This window comes from Limanda limanda, chromosome 2 (genome assembly GCF_963576545.1).
Source record: "Limanda limanda chromosome 2, fLimLim1.1, whole genome shotgun sequence".
Classification (NCBI taxonomy): Eukaryota; Metazoa; Chordata; class Actinopteri; order Pleuronectiformes; family Pleuronectidae; genus Limanda; species Limanda limanda.
This window is the reverse complement of record NC_083637.1, coordinates 32,417,054-32,436,969: the sequence shown is the minus strand read 5'-3', so window position 1 is coordinate 32,436,969 and position 19,916 is coordinate 32,417,054. Positions and strand designations below refer to the sequence as shown.

At 40.2% G+C, this 19,916-nt stretch overlaps 1 protein-coding gene across 1 annotated transcript; it reads right to left on the bottom strand.

Annotated features, from left to right (window-relative positions):
• Positions 1–2,357: 2,357 nt before the first annotated feature.
• On the bottom strand, positions 2,358–19,211 carry slc43a1b (solute carrier family 43 member 1b). Its single transcript, XM_061083570.1, has 15 exons — positions 18,985–19,211; positions 16,611–16,769; positions 15,565–15,748; positions 15,408–15,463; positions 14,892–14,968; positions 11,926–12,018; positions 11,149–11,282; positions 9,428–9,570; positions 8,874–9,020; positions 8,583–8,618; positions 8,080–8,212; positions 6,937–7,066; positions 6,697–6,770; positions 6,067–6,190; positions 2,358–5,455 (listed from the first exon to the last, which is right to left on the bottom strand). The coding sequence occupies exons 2-15, from the start codon at positions 16,762–16,764 to the stop codon at positions 5,309–5,311; spliced, it is 1,632 nt and encodes a 543-aa protein (XP_060939553.1). The 5' UTR covers positions 16,765–16,769; positions 18,985–19,211; the 3' UTR covers positions 2,358–5,308.
• Between the last annotated feature and the right edge of the window lie 705 nt (positions 19,212–19,916).

Sequence of the window (19,916 nt, the reverse complement as noted above, 5' to 3'; positions counted from 1 at the left end):
ATTGTCAGCGCTGCAAAACTGATGCCAGGGTCCAACACAGAATTGTCGCAATTATAAAATGCATCGATTGGACAACAAGTGTGTCAATCAAACCGCAAGCGTATTCTTATTGCTTCTTCAACCTCCGTGGGTTTATCCTCATAGCCCCTGCTGTCATTTAATCTCTCCCCATTGTGTGTGTGTGTGTGCGTGTTTGTGTGTGTGTGCGCGCGCCTGTGTGTGTGCCCCTTGGCAGTTGGCATGTGTGTCCATAAACCCTCTGAACTAAAGGGGCAATCATGGCAATGACAAAACAAAGGATGATTTTGTGATGACCCATTTCCTATAGGGAGTCGAACAAAGAAAACAGTTTAAACTGTTTATCTCTCTCTCTGTGTGTGGGGGGGAGGGATAGATTTTCCTTTTTTTAATCATAACATTTTAATACTGTAGTATCCTGTCCATGCATAATTATTGGTCACTGTATTCTTTCATCTATTCCTTATCCATAGCTTTTTTATTTAACTTTTGCATAATTTGAAAAGCTATCTATGAAGTAAACTAATAATTATTATCGTTCAATGAACTTTCTAAATTGATCTGTATTTCTTAAGAAGTTAATCAAATAAGTTTAGTTAAACCCAGTGACAGGCACGTTTGGGGTTTGTGGGAGTACAACAAATAATGCATTTGAGTCAAGGCAGCAGAAGGAGACAGGCTTGTTTGAATATTTTATTAGAAATATTCCAGCTGAAAGTTGGCAAAAAGACCAAATTTATCATACTTTTTTTCATACAAGCTCCTCTCGACATTATGAACACCAAATCATATCATGGCATGAAACACTTTTCAGATGTTGTAACTATAATAATCACAGACAGACATGCAGACAGACAGGTGAACTGCAGGGTCTTAGGTAGGGTCTGAAATCACAGACAGACGGATGAGATCTGATGCCCTAGACCAGACATGGGCAAAGTACGGCCCGCGGGCCGTATACGGCCCATTGGGCTTTTTAATCCGGCCCGCCGAACTTGTCCAAATAATAAAAAAAAAAAAACTTTCTTGATTCTTGTTGTTCTAGGTTTGAACCCTCGGGGTTGAATGCACTTATTGTAAGTCGCTTTGGATAAAAGCGTCAGCTAAATTAAATTTGCCCGGGAGTGTGGTGTATAGGGCTTGAAAAGGCACATGATCTCCCTTCACTTTTTCCCTTTGCCCTGTGAGCTCTTCTGTAAAATGAGAGGATCAAGGAAACGAAAAGTGGACAATGAGTGCCGAGTGTTTAACACGGAGTCGGCAACAAAATACTTTTTTCATTGAAGTCCAATCGAAGGCTGTATGCCTGATATGCAGAGAAACTGTCGCAGTTTTCATAGAGTACAACATCAGCCGTCACTTTGCTACGAAGCATGCTAACTACGCTAGCAAGCAGTCAATGCAAGAACGGGCGGCTGCAGCTCAGAGGTTGGCGACTAATTTACAGACGCAGCAACATTTTTTTTCACAGACAAACTGCGATTAAAGAGTCATTTACCAAGGCATGTTTTTTGGGGGGCATTCGAAATAGCAAAGGCTAGCAGGCCTTTCTCTGAAGGCAGGTTTTTGTTAAATGGCCTTGCAAATAAGTGCTTTGCTACTTGGTAAAGGCCAAATCCTTTCATGTAATGATTTTTCCATGTCATTTATATTAGTTCAGAAAAACACTCCATCTATCTGTTCCTGGCCCGGCTCTCTGTCAAATTTTAGAACCCATTGTGGCCCGCGAGTCAAAAAGTTTGCCCACCCCTGCCCTAGACCTAGAGAAAGAACTTGCAATACCTTTGTATGTTAGGTAACACATGTTCAGTCAGGGAAGAGAGAGAGAACAAATCCACATATTGTTTTGACGATCTTACAAGATGTCAATTCAAACCAAGATAAAATCAAAATGTACGCCTTTGATTTTTGATACTGTATTGTCATCATGCGTATAGAAAAACAAGCTAAAACAGAATGGAGTGTACAACTTAAGCCTCCACGCTTGCATTTTGAACAATTTATAATTTGTTTCATATCAGCCTTCTGTTCATTCCATTTTAGAATAGAATAGAATCAAATATTTTTTTATTGTCATTGCACAGTGTACAACGAAATTAATCACCAATCGTCAAGGTGCATAATATACATTAAAAAAAAGTTAAAAAACAGTGCAAATAAAAAAAGTGTATATAGGAGGTAGAATAAATTTAAATATAAAAAAAGTACAGCAGATAATTTAGCAAATACAATTGTGTGTGTTTCTGAAGGTTCCTGATTTGTTTTTTAAGGTGTGCCAGTTGTATATGTGTGCCTGATCTGTCCATAGGCAGAGGAGTTGCATTTGAAACAAACATGGGTCAAACAAAATAATTATCTTTATTTGTGCGAATGCTGCTTTCAAATCAAAACACTTGTACATGAGATTTCACTTAATATGGTTCAAACCAAGGCAAGCCTTGCAAAGCTTACATATTTCACACACAGGCACACATTACAACTATTTTACATGTCATGATATATCCACTGGAGAAATCTTATCATCCCATTATTGTCACTGGATCCACTATCTCTTGACAGTTACCTGAAGCCCTGTTTAATATCTTTATTCATCATATCTGACATTGTTTGCTTATATAATTGCAGCGGTAAAATAAATCAGCTTTACTGTTGTATGTACTTTAATAATCTTTAAACTTTATACAGTTACCTACTTTTCCCAACCCCCTTTTTTGGTTTCTTTAAACAAGTTTGTTCCTGCGCAGAAAAGCTTTGGTGGAGGAGGAGGAGGAGAGGAGGGGGAATGGTTGTTCCAGTCATTTCAACACACAAAGTGTAATTTATTATTTATTTATTGTTATATTCATGGGACCAGCATGTTCACCAAAATCCTCAGTCAATTTACTTTCTGTTGCATTAACTCCTCCTCCTCATTTTGGTCCTCCTGGCGGCACATCTTGTTTAATTGCCACCCGAGGTGGGCGAAGACCAATCAGATGCAGGGTACTCCCTACCCTAGTATATATGCTTGTACTTGTTGCACTCTTTGGTAGGGTAGGTTTTGGTGTTAAGCGTGATAATTGACGAGGGTCAAAGTCAATCAGAGGACGGATAGAACAGATCTTCACCCACTTCAGGTAGGAAAAAAAATCAGAGGACAATTACATTCATGACAGTGTGACAAACATTTGCTTTTGGTTGTGAACTGACTGGCTGTCTTTACTTTGCAAGCTTTCAAACTGATAGAACTCTGATCTGCAACCTTTTGAGGCTGTCCAGTGCCCTGCCAGCTTAAGAGAGGGTGAGACTGACCTCTCATTCATATACTCTTTTATAACTGCACAATGAAATTATGCAACCAGGAGGGATAATAACAGGGCTTTTATGAGTCCAAGGACAATGACAGAGACTGCATTCACTTTATGTCCCCTCCTGTTTTGGTCCCAATTCATGTGAGTGTACTTTGCATCTGATCATATTAATGTATAATTTTTCTGAACAGTTGAAGTATAAAAAAATAATAATACTTCTGATAGAGAGGGCAGTTACACCCCTCTCACTCAAACTGCATGTACACTGGAGAGCCTTGCTTGTTTCTCAATTCAAAGTTTGAACAGATTCAGCAGTCTGGGTGGACTGATTGTGTTGATTCACAACTGGACGTGATTGTGTCTCAGACTATTTCATACTGACATTGAAGGCCCTATACCATCACAGAGCTCTGATGGGCTAAAACATCTGTAGATTGTGATGTCTTGTTAAATCCGCAACAACAAATTAACAATTTAGCAAACAGACTGAAAAAACATTATGCACTAGAGCATTAAACAGCATAACTTTTAAAATAAAACTCTTAAACTTCCAAACGCCGCATTTACAGAATGATACAAATATATTACATATAAGAGAGAGTTGAATGCTATGTGAATGTGAATGTAAAGGCTGCTTGGTTCTGCTGCTATGAATTTAGAGTAATTCAGAGAGAAACCAGTTGACAATTCCAATTATTTTAGTTTCTCTGTCAGTAAATATTTGCTTCATTTTCTGCTTTAAGAGGAGGTCATGATTGCTTTAGCCAGGGGTGCAAATGTTCTGTCTTGTATTATGAAAACATGTAATACACTTGATTTAATTTTCAAAATTTTAGATAAAATTACTTCTGGTCACAGAAAAATGTCCTAAAGCACTTCCTGCCAGTTCTCACTTCTATGAGCTGATATTCAGGAAATGAAATAAACACAAGTTGGGGTCAAGTTACATTCAAGGCTCTTGTACAAGAAACATCTGGCACCAGTTTAGAGTTTAAAGCCAAAAACAAAGGAATTAAATTCAAATATCCCTTTTACAATATTTTCCCATAGCTGTTGCAATAATAAAGATAAATAGAGAAACACACCAATGTAAACCTGAAGCTAGTGCAACTCCTATATATGACCTGGCTGCTTTCAGTTTGCATGCTAAGCTATGCTAAAATCTAGCTTAACTAGCTAATCAAGTACATGTACAAATCCACACAACAACAACATTTTTCTATCTAACTTTCAGTAAGGTAATAAATAGCATTCCCCCAACTGTCAAACTCTTTATTTAAAGCTATTTGGGGACTATTTGTAACACTATCTGAGGGTTATTTACAATGGGTCTTCTTGGTAGCCTCTTCAATAGCAGAAACTACCAAGGGAAATCATCACCTACACTGCATATTGATATATATATATATATATATATATATATATATATATATATATATATATATATATATATATATATTGTGTATATGTGAGACTGTGGCTACAATTTGGAATTGTTTTCGGGCTTGCCATCTTGATATGACCACTTAAAGCAAGACTATGTAAGTTCTGATGAACAGCACCCTCTGCTGCCATTGGTGACAATTACCCTGTTATCGTATGGGGTAGCAAATTATGTTCCTCTAATTGGCACTACTTAAGCTTAAATGATAAAACGTGCCTTATTGTATTGTATTTTTAGTGTTTAATATGATGGATTACTTTACACACAAGCACTTTCAATGATGCACTTGCATGCAGAGTTTTCCCAGTGTGCACTTATTCTCACATGTAGGTAATTTAGGCTGTAAGTGGAGAAAGTGAACTCCCATAAACTGGGCACAAAATGTAAACATCACAAAAGAAAGAACATCGCTGGCCAGTCATTCTTAGGTGATGGAATTTTTCTAAATGAGAAGTCTGACAGGTGGGTTATAAGTATGTCTTCTATTTTACATTCAAAATCTACTGAAAAGTGATTACAAAAAAATGAATCAATAATTTACACATTTACTATAATCTTAATCAGAATGCTCATTTGGTGTGTATCCATTAGCTGCGTGCAAATCGGTTTGTGTCTTTGCCTTTATCAGGTTTCTGCGGTGGTAGAAGAGATAGCCCGGCAACAGGAAGCCAGCCAGGGAGAAGATGAGGAGGCCCAGATTGATCTGTTATAATGAGAGACAGGTCAGTGCATGATGCTATAGATGTCTTAATTCAGGGAATGCATCCTTCAGAGTCTGCATTTGAAGGCTGCTTACAGCACAGTGGCAGGACTTATATGTCCCATTTTAAAAGCTCCTTCAAATGTGGCTGACAAATGCTGTCTTTCAATGACTGATCCAATGGGTGGACCTGTACCGGTCCAGCCTATCCCAGTATTAATTGTACTTTGGGGACAAACTGCTTTTCAAAGGGATAAAGGCTCTGGCAAGCAGCAAGACTTTTTATACTGGACTATCCCGCTTCAAATCAACTGAACAGCTAGCAGTACACATGTTTAAAAAACGAGGGTAATCAAAATGTTCTCATCATGTCCAACTCTGCTCTGTTGCTAGGGCAACAGCAAAAAAGGCAGAATGAGCTGATGACGCTGATCACAGAAAGCCTCTGTAGATCCGACCATGTCATCTTGGTTTAGCCTTCATGGTCTACATGGCCCATGAAAACCAACTCCTTCGTTAGCTAGTTAGACCACATCCTCCAAAGGATGTAGGCCCGGAATTGATAAACAGCTTGTTTGTGTGTCTGTGTGTGTGTGTCTTTGTGTGCTTTCTACCCAGTAAGGATCTCCATGGAGGTGTCCCAACATCAGTATGAACAGTGGCTGTTGGAGCAAGGCAAAAGCAGCACTGATCATAGACTGCATGCCGGTTAGTGTCCCAAAGTGGTTGGCTGGATACCTAGATTGGGATGGATGATAAAAAGAAGTGAGTAGATGAACACTGATATATTTTCATCTTTTAAGTGGTTATTGCCAACGTGCTAGAAAACAGTCATACACTAACACATCCAGCAGAACCAGAGTAACATCAACAATCATTTGTCATATTTCTGATCATCTGATGAATAAAAGTCCAATATTCACTCTGTTTTAGCTCTGATTTGTTCTCCACCTACTCCTGAGGGTGAAAGAAACATCAGTCCCTTTAGCAGCTAAATGTTCCACTGTGTTCACCACTATGGGCCTCCTGTTTTGATAGTTTGTTCTATTTTGAGAGGTAGTGTACAGTGAAAACATACAGTACATTTTAAAAAACTACCTCAAGATTTAAAAGCTCACTGGAGCTGAGAGGAGGTATGGATTCCAAACACAGGCAACACTGTTCAAATTACCCTCTCATTCTAGATACATTGTTCACATTATTACAAATATTGACCAGTAGAGCTGGATAGTGGTTGTACTCACACAGCGGCATAGAGGCCTCCACAGCAGGAATGGATAAATCCTCTCACTATAGTATGCAGAACAAATGACACCATCTAACAAAGGAAGACACATAAGGCAGACACAGATTTACAACTGATCCTCAAGCATGTCACTGTGTGTTTCTTCATTTGTGTGTGTCGTTAAATTCAGTTGTATTGATCTTAATACTGTATCTTTACTGTATCTGAGCTTTGTGTTCCTGTAGGGCATTTTTCTAACCTGTAGGGGTAGGTTGTCAATCAAGGAAAGGATTCCAAAGGCGACCAAAAGAAGGTTTGTGAAGATGAAAGCTCTCATGGCATTTGTGAGTTTCTGGATCTTTCGGTCTCTTTTTGGAGGATCTGATTGGCTGACAAAAGGAGACAAATGTCAAATATCAAAGAGGTGCACCACATAGGGCTCGTGCAAACTAATCGACCCGATTTAGGCGTTCCCAAATAGAGGTCAGTCGAGCCCATTGTCTGGGCTGAGGGGTTGACAAAATAAGCTACTGATTGCGTCGGATCCTTCCCGAACTCTTATCGGCTCCAAGGGTATACTGAGCATGAAGCCACAATAGCCAATAGGGGCGAACTCACCAGGAAGCACCACCAATCGGATGTTGCGGGCTTGTATAGCTCATTAAAAACTAACTTCTCCAACACACCCTAGCTCTACAAAACGTATAACCCAAGCTAATTCTGCCTTCTCAGCCATTAATCTATTCATAGTTTTTTTGTCTTCTATTGTTTTTTGCTGCAAAACAGAAAACAGCTATGGCTGACGATGTTGATCATCCTACGTGTTTGTTTTTCTTCTGACGTCACGTTTTATCCTGCCATTCCATGCAAAATCATGTCATTCAAAAAGCAAGTGTATGGTCTTATGTTCTGGCCAAATCGTCTAGTGTGTGGGTTCTGATGATTATAATATAAAAAATCTGTTAAATATGTCAGTATGTCGCTGGTCTCCCAAGTCGGTCAAGAGTTGAAAATCCTGTAGTGTCAACCAGGCCTAAGGGACGAGTGTGGATGAGGAAGAGTCCAAGATGTGGGAGTATGAGACTGTTACTACGAGATTGCCAGTGTATCACAGGGTCAATGTACAGAGGCAAGCAACCATTCACAATTACATTCACACCTACAGTTAGTTTAGAGTCTCCAATTAACCTATCCCCAATCTGCATGTGTTCCACATTGTAAGGAAACCAGAGTACCCACAGAAAACCCACGCAGACACAAGAACACGCAAACTTCTCTGTAGAAACCATCTGAGCCCAATCTATACACTGACCATCAGGCTTTCTGTCGGCTGTACGGCTATGTACAAATGTATTAACACAATGTCTTCACCTGAGGATAAGCCACCGGACCCTCTGATTACCTCTTCTGTGTTTGTGTGTTTTCATTTTCCTCTTCACACTCCCTCAATCTCCAGTCCATGATGTAACCAATCAAAGGACAAGTCAGTAGACACAGCAGCTGCATTGAACCGAAGATAGAAGAGTAGAAACCAACTGGGGAGGACATGCAGAGACAGAGTGAAGTCAATAGAAATGAACAGCATAAGAGGGAATACACTGCTAGTGTCTACTATACGCCAATCAGGCTATGCTAATTATTTGATATTTCAGTTATACCATTTCAAAATGACATCATAATGAATGATGGTTAATGGTTAATCTAAATAAGCTGTATGTGGTGTCTCTACTATTGATGGTTGAAAAAGATAGACGGACAGACAGAGAGACAGAGAGACACAGAGACAGAGAGACACAGAGACACAGAGACACAGAGACACAGAGACACAGAGACACAGAGACACAGAGACACAGAGACACAGAGTTGCAGGCAGACACACAGACAGGTAGACCTTTTTAGCATTACCTTGTTCTTCCACCTCCTTTTGCAGCTTTTCTGAGGCTGAAATAGAGCACAGTGGGACATCAGGGATCCCCACAGATAGTAATTCTAATGAAATGACTGAGTTTAGTACACAACATCAGCTGCATCATCACTACTCCAGTCAGTCTTGACCCACCTCTTGTCAATTAAATCATTTCACTTGCTTTTGTTTTAATCTTCTTCATGACATAGTAAACCTGATGGTGATGATGTCCAGGGTTCTTTTCTTTTGTTAACTGATAACAAAGTAGTCAAGTAAGTAATTATTCTCACGGTAGGGGTTGCCGTGGGCGACCAGAAACTCCACCATCTTGTTTATGGCTCCCATGAAGAAGATCAGTCGCAGCTGGGTCATTGCCATGGTGATGAGACTCCACAGCAAGATAGGGGAGCACATAGAAACACAGAGTGGCACGGAGCCTGAGGAGGAGAGAGCCAGTATGTGAGAGCAGCCTTGACTCCAAGGAGTGACTCCCAGAATGCACTGCAACCTGTTTGTACTGTTTGTTTTTTATTATACGTGTATATGAAATTTGAAATTAAGGTGGGCTCCACCAACTATACCCATGAAGATCAGTCTACTTCTCATGAGCCTGATCATGTTATTAGGGTTTGGTTTTCGAGACAAACACAGAACACAGAACACAGACTGAATTATATCCACATCACTTATTTTGCCCCACTGTTTGGCACCCGTCTCAAAAAAGGAGACTCACGGTCAAATGATGTACTGATCTAAATGCTGTTCAAAGGCTTTTCCAGCCTGTAAAGAAGAAAAGAAAACATCTGATTTGTTTGTTTCATACAAAAACAATAATGTTACTCACCCTGAGCTCTGCTTTGTGAGTCTGTCTGATCGGCTTCTGGCTTCTTGCCCTCCATCATGTCTTCCATGAGGTTGACATGAGTGACATACCTGTCTCCAGTTATCTTGTCCTCTGTCACAATCCCACTCATCTTTACCCTTTTACTGCAGAAAAAAGAGAGAGATGGGAGATTTACAAAGAATAACTCCAGAGTTAAGTCTGTCACCATGTCTAAAACAAGACAGATTATATCTATGATTTTTGGATCAACAGTATACTATCAAAAGTCATGGGGTATACTACATGCAAGAGGGCTGCACTTTAGATTTATCATACAGTGGATTCAGGAAGTATTCAGTCTTTAGACTTTTTGCAGATTTTATCGTGCATTCCTTAAGGCCTCTCAAGCTCCATCGGATTGAATGGGAAGCATCTGTTAACCGCCAGTTTCAGCTAACCCCACAGATATTCTGTGATTTAGGGACATTCAGAGACTTGTCCTGAAGAATCTAACATGCTCTTGTTCATTTTCATCTGGTGATTATCATGGTAAAAGATGAACCATCACCCAAGCTCATGTCATGTGCACTGTGGGATAGGGCATGTTTTGTGTGAAGGCCCTCACTGTATCATCCGTCATGCAATTCTGATGAGTCTCTCTGTCCCTGCGGATGAGAACCATAGGTATGGTATTGGCCATTGACGAACCGACTGGGATTGGGAGATCTGGCTCGGGTTCACTTATTGTCTGACTGGAAGAGATTCGATAAAATGCAGTGAGGTGAGTTGATGTGAGATGAGGTGACATAGGATAAGTTAAAAATGTAATTGATCCAACATGGGGAAAACTCACTTGTTACAGCAACAGACAAGTCAGAATGAGGTAGACATGAGATTATTTATGTGTAAATATATATATTGAGAGAGTGATAATGGGATGTGTATGTTCCTTCAGTGTGTGCTGATGCCTGAGCGTAACATTCAGTTCCTGCCCTTCTCACCATTCCACATACCTGATCCTCATCACTGTCAGTCGCATACTCACCTGCTACAGTTAAGGCTCCTCTCTGATCACTACCTCCTTTCCAGAACAACATCTTTCCTTGTGGTATCGTGCTTCGGCTGAATCTTGCCCGTCTTTAATCTTGTTTTTTGATAAGTTGAACCTGCTTCACGATTAACCCTGCCTGTCATCCTCTTACTTCAGAATCATCTGCTCTGTCACACTTAGTCAGCTCCCTCATTCACTCTGACCTGCTCCCTGGATTCACCCCCATCTCCCTGGACTCTGGATTCTCCTTTCTCCGTCATCAACAACTTCCCCTACACGCTTAGGTTTGGAAGTTTCGGGTTTGTTACTGATTATACCGTTATTTGCACATTGACTTGAACATTTTGATACTTCTGTGTGTATCGGTCTTGAACTTGCACATTGAATTTGAAACCTGCAGTCAGCTTGACAGAGACACAGGGCTCTGTCCGAGGTTTCAAACTTCTTATTATTAGACGTCTTCATACCTCATGTTCATGTGTTTCACCTTTTATGTCACCTATACATTTTTCAGTCCTATCTGTAAGATTTGTGAGGCGTGGCTTTCACATGCCATGAAGACTTGCTGGTGAACACAGTGAAGCATTAAGCAGCTATAAAGGCTCTTTTTCTATAAGCTTGTGTTTGTGTGTGTTCGTGTGTGTGTGTGTTGTTGTGCTCACTGATGTGACGCCAAGAAAACCATACTGACGTATATCTGATGTCTTCAGGTGCAGGGAAGGATTCGGCAGGCCAGTTCAGGAAGCAGTTGAGGAAGACCAGGCAGGCCATACCCGACCAAACCCACATGATGACACGGAACGACACGCCAAAGTCATAAATCACCTGGAGCAGTAAGACATGGAGGAAGAGGAGGAGGGTTTGGTTGGGAGGAAGACAGGTTAGAAGAAATAAACACAGACAGAAAGAGGGAGAGAGGGATGGAGAGGAAAACAATATTTTATAATATGTGTATAAAGTTCACCTCATTGCATTACTTTAATATTTACCTTGAACTGCTGCTCAAACATCACTGAATTCCCACTCTAATTATTCCCACCTACTCCTCCCTCCCAACTTCTTACTTTCTTTTTACCTTCTTCTAATTATAGTTTCATTCCTCCTTTTGGAGTTTCCTCTTCTTTAAATTCATCTTTCCCTCCTCCCCTTATTATCATCCCTTTCTTCTCTTTAAGGGGCTTATTTCGTCTCTTTTTTTTCTTTGTGTTGCTCTCTTTTAAATGTTCTTGTGATGTTTCTTCCACGTTCTGTCCTGTTCAAATTCCTTCAGCTGCTACATTTACGTGTATTTTCTCCAGAAAAAGCTTATTTCTACTGTGCTAGTGAATAAAGTATAATTGACTATTTTTAGATTTTTAAAGAAAAAGCAAGTATTGAAAAAAAGTTTAAAATTTTGACAAAATCGTATAAATATATATACACATGTGTGCATGTTTGTGTGTGTGTGTGTGAGAGAAAGAGAGTGCACCTTGACACCAGGGAAGGTAACGGCTGAAGAAGCATAGGATCCAATCATTAGGGAGAGGATGGTTGATCGTAAATTCCCAAACATGTTTGGCAGCTGGATAAAAGAGAGAGAAAATAAAAATTAATTAAATTTCCATTACATCAAATGAACAAATGAACCATGCTACCACTTTTACTGGAGAAGAAGCTCTGTACCCCTGTGAACATCTGTGGTAAATATATTAACCAGTTCTGTTTCTGTTCAGTGATCCTTGGTCATTTGTATTCAAATACACAGTCGAAATCGACTAAGCTGAATGCTGGAAGTGAAAATTACCAGTCAATTGCACTTTAGGAACTTAACCAGCAGGTGATGCTACTAATTCTTACGACTCACGCTCTACAAGTACAGGGCGAACATACAACTGCAGGCACACACACAGACACACACACAGCAGCAGCAGCTGTCCTCCTCACACACACTACAACACACAGTCTCTGTGTGATTGTGTGGCTGAATTGCAACAGTATGTGATGAAGTCACACCACCACTACATGACTGAATCAGTAATTTACTAGGTTTTGACCTAGTCTGGTTGTCCATACAGCTTTGCACATGTGTGGGTGTGTACAGATGAACATTCTCTGGTACACTCTGAGGTTACTTCTTCTCCTTCTATATTTTTGCCATTGTCAAGTTTAACTGACTGTCCTGCAGCTCTACCCTTCCTCTCTTCTAATTCATCTGACAGTATTGACAGTAATGATTTAGTAGCTGCAGATAGTTAAATAATTCATATTGTACCCACATGTACGTGAATGCGCCAATGTAAAGATTCCGATTTTTGTCTATGTCTTCGATCCTCATGTACAGCCTCTCTGATCTGACTTTCTCGCCCTCCTCAGTCATGTGTCCCTGTTGTTGTCTCTTTGCTTCTACCTCATTTTTTCCATTCTTATCTACTGCTCTCTTTTCCATGGCTCTCCAGCTCTCTTTCCATTAGCCGCTCCACCTGTTTTAACCTTCAGTTCCCCAAGCCTGCCTCTTATCACTCTTTCTTTGTGCCCTGTACACTCCTGTAGTGTTCACATAAATTAAACTTGTTGAAGACCTCTAAGTGTAAAATTCTCCAATATACAATACTGTACAAGCACCCAGTCAGTAAAATGGTCATGTCATACTCAGGTGTCATGTACATTTTTTGTAATTCTATCACCAGAGTAATTTTCATCATTTTAACATTGTATGCAGAACATATTAATGTTCAGGTAGCAGTTCAAAGGAACACAATGTTGGTGACCCCTGATCTTTCATGCAGTGCTAGTATCAGGTCTTACCTGTCCATTAATGTTAATGATATTCCCACCAGGATCTGTACTTTGTGTTTTTTAGCCTTAAGTGTGGTTTCACAGTGTTTGTCATGTTAAAAATGAATGATGGCAATACTGACTGGTTAAAGCCATCGAAAAGAGGGATTTAAAAAAAGGAAAAGCCCTGATGAGTTAAATATTGAGCTAGATGCATTATCAAAAGTGACACAGCACAAAACATGTTAGCTGCAAGGTCAGCTCGGAATGTAGACTGTTTACATAAGATAGTTTGATCAGCAGAGTAAAACACACCCACACACACCCACCCACCCCCCCCCCCCACACACACACACACACACAGTGTGGATCTCCATGACTTAAGAGGAAACTACATTTAATTTCGAGAGATTCCTTAACCTAACCTTAACCTAAATCTAATATAATCTTAGTCCTCATGTTGAAATGCGATGATTAACATTATAGGGACTTGCTTTTTGTCCCCATTATGTGACTGTAGACAGATATAGGTCCCCATAAATTGAGTATTACCATGACCACACACCCACAACTACACACAAACACACAAGGCCAAAATGACAATGTCAAATGCAGGACATGGTCTACCTCAGGAATTGGGAGGAAGAGAGAGAGGAACGTGGGGTTGATAAGGGAACAAGGCTGTCAGAGGGTGTGTTAACTGCCTGTGTTCTGGATTGGCTGAAAGGCTGCAGCAGAATTTAGACCAAGTGGAACAACATGTGGTGCTTTCCAAAATACACACAGTCACAGAGGAACATGTGCTTATGATCACAGGTCCACAACTCACAAAACAACACAAAGATACAATGCATCTCCAACACAACGTTACAGAAAATTATGTGGGCGCATGTTATGGACTGAAAACTAAATCCACTGTTAGTCACAGAGGGGTCAGAGAACTGCTGCTACTGGGCTCTGCTTTTTATAGGTCCAAACCCTCTAGAATGTGACACTTCTGGCAGCACAGACGATGTGTGAAATCAGACTGCTTTGACAGAGGACAAGATGGAACATGGGGATATGGGATAGCCTAGTGAATAAGCAGTTTATGCACTGTAGCCTACCACTATGATGTTCCAGGCAGGCCACAAAGTCCAGAGAGCAAAGTGTTTGTCCTACTCCCTGTCCCAAGGTTTCCTGTCAGGAGGGGTATCCCGTGAGGACACACACACTGACAGCTGTGAGTTTTCGTAAACAGAGTTGTTCTTATTATACTACTTAATGGTCACCTTAAAGAGTGTGCTTGGAGGAGCACATGTAGGCTACAGTTGGTGACCTTGTAGAATAGTGGCTGTCCACCCAGAGCCCTGCATACACCCTCTAATGATGACGTTTACGTCACAGGGACATCAGCTGATCCTCATGTACATGGGGATGGTATATTGCTACTGCCACAGACAAACATCCATCCCTTATCTATATGGATTATCCTGTGACTGTTGGGGGGGGGGGAGACTCAATACAAGCCTATCTCTGCCCAACATACAGACATAATCAACCATTCACACTCACAATTACACCTATGGTCAATTTGGACAATTTTGTAATATTTTTTTTATCCTTGAATGAACAGGAAAACTGATACTTTTGACCCCTCTCAGAGAGTTGTCATGTGTCATGTGTGTGTGGGAATCATACTGTGAGTGAGGTGAAGGTCAGACAGATTCCTCCAAAGCCATTAAAGGAGACAGCGAAGAAAATGAGGACTGACAACACTGATGGAACAAATGAAAAATATCATAAATTAGAACATCACTTTATAGGGAAATTCTTATCTACAGCGTGGTTCTAAAGTTTTGTACCTTTGTCCATCATTCTCCATCAAAAGTTATTGTTACTGATATGTAATCAAAAAAATTGGCAATTTGAGTTGAGCAAAGTTGAACCAAAAAAGTAGGTTGCAACAACAGACAGTTTAGGTTTTCATTGTTACTTTGATCAACCTGGAGATGTGTTTAAAGCCTAGTTCTATCATCTGACTGCCTGTATACCTTGTCTGGTGCGGTGTGTTGTGAAAATGCTCCAGTGTCCTAACATCTCATTGTGAAGTTGCAATAACTGAAATGATTGATGGCAAAACCACAAAAATAAGACCCAAGCTGTAACATGATGGGCTTTTCCTTTAAGGTTTGTCGTCCTGATGACTTGTCTCACCTTCAGGGTTGTATGCCGCCGCAGCTATCATTGCACAGGAGGCTGCAAAACATGAACTGAAACACATACAGTATATATGAAGTGTATATCATTAGCATTTTCATGTAGAAAACTGTCATATACAAAATCCAAGACAATTATTCAAGCACTGTCATACCTGCCAATGAGCCTTAATGGTCGGGGCCCATATCTATCCATTAAGATCCCCAGAGGTAAAGTAGCTGCACTCAAGAGGAACGAGCCGATGGTGAAGCCAAGATTCAATATCTCTTCCTGCTCCACACAACTCTTCCAAACATTGCTCTCCAAGGAAGTTACGTTAGTGTTGATAGTCTCGTTATCTGAATAGAATCCCAGAAAAACAAATCAAGAGAGGGTCAACTGTGTCAAATAATCATTATTAAGTTTCCCTACATAATCTACTGCTACTAACGACGCAGGCAGCAATCAGCTAGTGTCAGAGGTAAGAGACACACTGTTGTCACAGTTTGGGTTGTGATTTATGGGAACAAATGTTTTATTAGCCGCACACACAATAGACTGAAACTGCAAGTGAAAGAAATATTAAGTAGCCTGTGGACACTACAGATGGGGGTCTGAGTCATGCAAAGGTGAGAGTAGTACATAACTATACAAAACTATCTGAAAGTATTTTATTTGAGATTTATGTTTTGAATATTGACAAAATTATCCAGTGTCACATCTGAAATCCTCCACCCTCCATGTCCTCAGAGGTGTTTCTACAACAAGTATTAACTTGATCAACAAAATCGTCAATAACAGAAGTTTGGGGACAGTGCAAAACACAAAGGGTGGAAGAAAAGACAACGAAGACTTGTTATCAGAAAATAAATAAAAATACCTCCATGATTCACTAAAAGCAATAATAATGGTCCCTTTCCAATTAATGGATGGTGGTCATGTCCTTGAGTGATCAGTTCTTGAATGTTCACTTATGGTGTCCTTGAAGAACCAGAATCAATGTGCTGTAAGATGACCAGAACATGTCACCCACACCAAAACATTCAAGCGTCATGTCTGTGGCTCTGAGCTGATCGAATAAATGTGCAATCTACTATCCAGTGTAAAAACAATCATACAAGAGAGGCAAGTGTCTGATTAGCATAGGTAGCTCTGATTGCTTCAAAGGGAAACAGAATAGGATTTCTTTAAAAACTCAAATTGGTTGGATGGTGGTCTCACCAATGCAGATGTGGGAATAGAAGCCTTCATTCTTCAGCATGATGAGTAGTGAGCCCCAGCCCAACAGAACAGCTGAGCAGAGCAGGTTCTCTATGATGGCTGTAACGGCCATCCACCATCTCCTCCTGTACGCCTGGGCCAAGCTAGGAGCCATGACAGCTGGAGTCACACAGCAACAGCAGACATACAGGACGAAAACATTAGTTCACCAGACAGCTGTGAGCAACCAAACATTAGATACACCTAATCAATAACCTGGTGTCACATTAGAATTGCATTGCTGTAACATTTAGGTGGAACATGTTTTTCAGGTACTACTCCCTCACATACTCTTTCAAAGCAGACAAACAAGCAACAAGCTATAATATAACTTCTCTGGATAATCAAAACAGAAACCTTGTGTCAGAGGAGCATTTCTCTGTAGTATAACCCCCTTTACTTTTGTGATATGTACATTACACAAAAGTAAAGGGCAAACATACTCCAATATTGTCATAGCTGATGTTATAAATGGCTAAATTTAGTTAGAACACAATTACATGTATATTTTCAAAAGCTAGGCTTGCATGTCAATGAAATAACATTTTTTTTCCTCCATAACCTGCCATGTCTAGAGGAAGTGTAGTAGGGAAGTGGGAACTTGTGGTATGTGTCTTTATACTCTGGTATTAATATACCACATGAAGTTACCCTACGTAAATCTCATCGAAGCTAAGCGAGACATGATGGGATTACAGCAGCTGCAATACTACTGACAGTGGTCATTGCTACTTCATTACATGAGTACTGTGTGGTCATCACTACATCAATACATCAGTACTCGGTGGTCATTATTACATCAGTACATGAGTACTAAGTGGTTACTGCTAAATCATTAAAAATACTCAGTAGTCAATAAATTAGTATTCAGTGGTAAGGAGCACAAACAGGGAGTAGTCATTACTACAATGTTACCTACATACCATGTTGCTGTCAGCACAACTACATTTTTACATGCGTGCACAGTGAATAATATAAGAAACTTGATGTCCACTCAAAGCGATTTACAAGTTTTTAATGAATAAGTAAATGCTATCAACACCTATACGCACAGTTAGGTTTGCTATCACCATTAAACAGCATTACTGTTGCACTAAAAGAAACGTGCATATGATGTCATCCTGTGAGCTGTAATGGAACCTAAAAGGAAGTGAGGGGCTAGGAAGGTGACACCTAAGAGGGAGCAATCTCAACTCACTTGACCTTAAACTGTAACTGGAGCTATCAAGTGTCATGCACTGATCCAAGCCATGTGCACCCACTCCCCACACTGAAACCCTCAGGTTGACTACAAATCAACGATCCCAGTGTTCGTCCCATTAAATATTTGGACTCTTGAATTTGAATCTGTGAGTGTGTGTGTTTGTGTGTTCAGCTTTAGAAAGCAGTGATTCCTGTAGAAGGCACGTGTTTGCACATTGGGAGTCCTGCTGACCAATGAAATAGATTAGCTCTCTCTCTCTCTCTCTCTCTCTCTCTCTCTCTCTCTCTCTCTCTCTCTCTCTCTCTCTCTCTCTCTCTCTCTCTGTCTCTCTCTCTCTCTCAGTCCTTATTCCTTTGAGTTTTGACATATTCTAAAGATATTAACCCCTTGTGATTACAGCAGATGAACATCCCACATGAGCTTCTTTTATAATGTTACTTATTTGTAAAAATTCAAGGGAAACCAGATACAGAGATAAAAGTGTAATTCCTATCAAATTTGCTGAATGCAATACATAAGAGTGGATTTTGGATTCCAGCTGCCAGCGGTTGTGCACTTGCACCTGCTCTGCCGACAGTTTATAGTTTTACAACAGTTATAAATCATAAATTAGAAGTTGACATGAACGGCTTTTCCCACCTGACTGCAAATAATTAGAGTAATGGTATACTTCACACAGATAATGGTCCTTATTAGCAAATCAAATAATAAAATAGATCAAAAATTGACTATTTCCATTCACAAATGTTTAGGGTTAACGGCACAGGACTTTTGAAGTCCCTTTTTGAATATGGGCAAAACATTTTTTGATTGATTGAAATGTGACATTTTTGTGCTGATAAATGTTACCATGTGACTTAGGCTCATCCAAATCACTTGTCAAAAGCTGCATTGTACAAATTCTACAGGCCACTGCCATCATTAAAACTCAACATGTGTCGGACGATCGATTCAGTCCAGTTAATGTGTTCCTACAGTCTTAACAAAGTTAATGCTTAATGGAGGTGACTTACAATGCAGTGCGGAAACAAATTTAGGATGATGAAATCCTCCACACAGGCTTGAAGGGTGAGGCCTTGACATTTGACTACATCAACAAAACAATCATTTACACACATGTAGGTCACTTACTCTAAAAGTTGTTCTGCTCCAGTGGATGATCAGTATGATCATATAAGTTGTTGCCTCTGTTTCCCAACAGCAAAAGTAGAATTCTCCTTCAGACCTGGGTCTTTCTCTCTGTAATAATTTCAAAGTGTGATATCCTTCTCTCCAAGTGGCAGGTGGACTAACTGGCACATGTGCGCTGCAGTGACGCTCTCCCTCTCTGTGTACAGTTTGTCGAATGGAGCTCAAGTCTCACCAACCCTCTCTACCGGCCTTTACACACACACACACACACACACACACACAAACACACACACACACACACACACACACACACACACACACACAAACACAAACACCTCTCTCTATAACTGTGAGGACACTATTGACATATTATATTCCCTAGCCCCTTACCCTGACCTGAACCTTCACAACTAAATGCCTCACCCTAACCCTGAAGTCTTAACCCTCAAACAGCCCATGCAATTTGTGAGGATCAGCTAAAACGTCCTCACAAAGGTACTGAACCAAAATTGGCCATCATTACTATAGATAGACACGCACATTCACACAGGCACGCATGCACACACACACACACAGACACACACAAAGAAAGAGACTTATAAGTCTAGGACACTCATTGACATAATGCATTCCCCAGCCCCCCAACATCTCCAACCCTAACACTATCCCTAACCAAAACACAAGTTAGCTCTATGAAGTTGTGAAATGTCCTTAGTCTAAAAGGTCTATAAATACACAGACACACAGCACAGACCTGATGATGATTTCATTGGGTAGTGGTCACAGGTCTACATTTACCTTTAATTCAGCCTTTAACTAGATCATGCACTTTCCCACACTCCTGCGCTTTTATCTTTTTTCATGACTTTTCAGTTTTTATCCATTTTGTTATTGTATTTTATTTATATTTCCTTTTCTTTTAAATGTAATTT